Source organism: Cyprinodon variegatus, unplaced genomic scaffold, assembly GCF_000732505.1.
Source record: "Cyprinodon variegatus isolate N-32 unplaced genomic scaffold, C_variegatus-1.0 Scaffold1050, whole genome shotgun sequence".
NCBI classification, from domain to species: Eukaryota; Metazoa; Chordata; class Actinopteri; order Cyprinodontiformes; family Cyprinodontidae; genus Cyprinodon; species Cyprinodon variegatus.
Window position 1 is genome coordinate 43,676 of NW_015151503.1, and position 1,491 is coordinate 45,166.

The following is a 1,491-nucleotide window of genomic DNA, read 5'->3' on the forward strand; positions in this document are numbered from 1 at the left end:
TATATATATATATATATATATCCCCAATCATAATAAAACATACCCAAAATTGTGTTTTGGCTGTAATCCATCATCCCACCGATCTGATCAAAACCAGACCATTTATTATCACTAAAAAAAAACCAGGGTTCCTTCCATGCTTTCCATATCTTGCTATAAAATTAGAAGAAACACTGTTACCAAAATGAAAGTCACAGAGAAAAGTTTAATGATCATTAACATTTAGAATATAAGGACTAACCCCATAGCTACCGAAATTTTAAAACCGGTTGTCTTGAGGAATATGAACTGGGCGTCTAAAGGCAGGTCTGCTTTGATATGATGAGGTATTCTTTTTTCAGATATCTTCCAGCTGAAAATGTGTTAAAGTAAATAGTTTTTACCTTTGGTGTTTTGTTTGTTGTTCAGTTTATTGTTTTACAGTAAGGTAGTTTTAACAAGGTTACATATTGCTTTTCAAATACAAACTGACTGGATCAGTTGTATAGCTATTCAACCGTAATCCAAAAGTGAAAAAGATTTGTTGTCATAAATGTAATTTCTATACCAACTCTCATCACTCACCGATATGCTTCTTGCCGATTATCAAGCTCTTCCTGTCGACTGGATGAGTCGAAAGGGTCCTTTGAGGGTATAAAAGCTAAAGCAAACATAGCAAGAATTTAGAGTTAAGGTGAAAGATGCAAATTTAGGCCTTAAGTTCAGATAAACTCTCACTGTAATTGCACAAACCTTGACCCTCTCTGAAGTAGTGTTTCTCATTGTCAGCAATCCAGGTGTACAGGGGGAAGATGTAGGTTTCATTTGTGTCAGTGTCGACTGCTATTTTTGTTGGTAACCAATTGTCATTAAAATAAAACAAACGCCCCTTCTCCTTCTGAACCACTACTTGCTGCAGTTTTCCAAGAGATTCCTCTGTGGTTATGGTAACTTTTAACTCCTAAAAAAATGACAATTGAAAATATGATACAGAACAAATAACGTAAATGGTTTTAACAAAAAGATACAAATTGGGATAAAAAATGTATACTACCATTCCTAAGAAGGATTTTGCTCCAAAGAGCCATGTTGTTTTGCTTGGTCCTTTTTCCCCCACCAACGTGATGTATATATATTCCCTAGTGTAGGCCTTAAATCTTTCAGAGTTATACACAGTGACTTTATAGTTCACCATTTTTACTCTTGGCAGTAAGTCACTTCTGATGGGAGAAAGAGAGTGCATTAATAAATTTAGAATGACTACCAATAGATTAACCTGCATGTAGAAAACATTCTGTTGCATCATCATGATGCTTAAGAGAAGAACTACACATAGCAGCTAATTTAAATAATTTCTCATCTAAACTGATGACTGTAGTATGATAAACCCTTAAAAAAATTAATAAATAAAAACATGCATGTTACCTCTTCAAGAAAGTCCAGAAGGTTCCTCTGAGGATCTGAAGCAATGTTGCCTCTCTGGAACCAACCCCTTATATACACCGATGGTTG

At 34.8% G+C, this 1,491-nt stretch overlaps 1 protein-coding gene and 1 long non-coding RNA gene across 2 annotated transcripts in view; both read right to left on the reverse strand.

Moving 5' to 3' along the window:
- Nucleotides 1-138, reverse strand: part of LOC107101072 (hydroperoxide isomerase ALOXE3-like) — an 11,145-nt gene extending 11,007 nt beyond the window's left edge. The window contains exon 1 of the mRNA XM_015399828.1: nt 124-138. Coding sequence (XP_015255314.1) covers nt 124-138 — 15 coding nt within the window. The remainder of the gene's footprint in view (nt 1-123) is intronic.
- A 423-nt stretch (nt 139-561) lies between these two features.
- LOC107101077 lies at nt 562-1,130 on the reverse strand. Its single transcript, XR_001482063.1, has 3 exons — nt 1,034-1,130; nt 733-940; nt 562-640 (listed from the first exon to the last, which is right to left on the reverse strand). It is a non-coding gene; the product is annotated as an uncharacterized LOC107101077 (long non-coding RNA).
- Between the last annotated feature and the right edge of the window lie 361 nt (nt 1,131-1,491).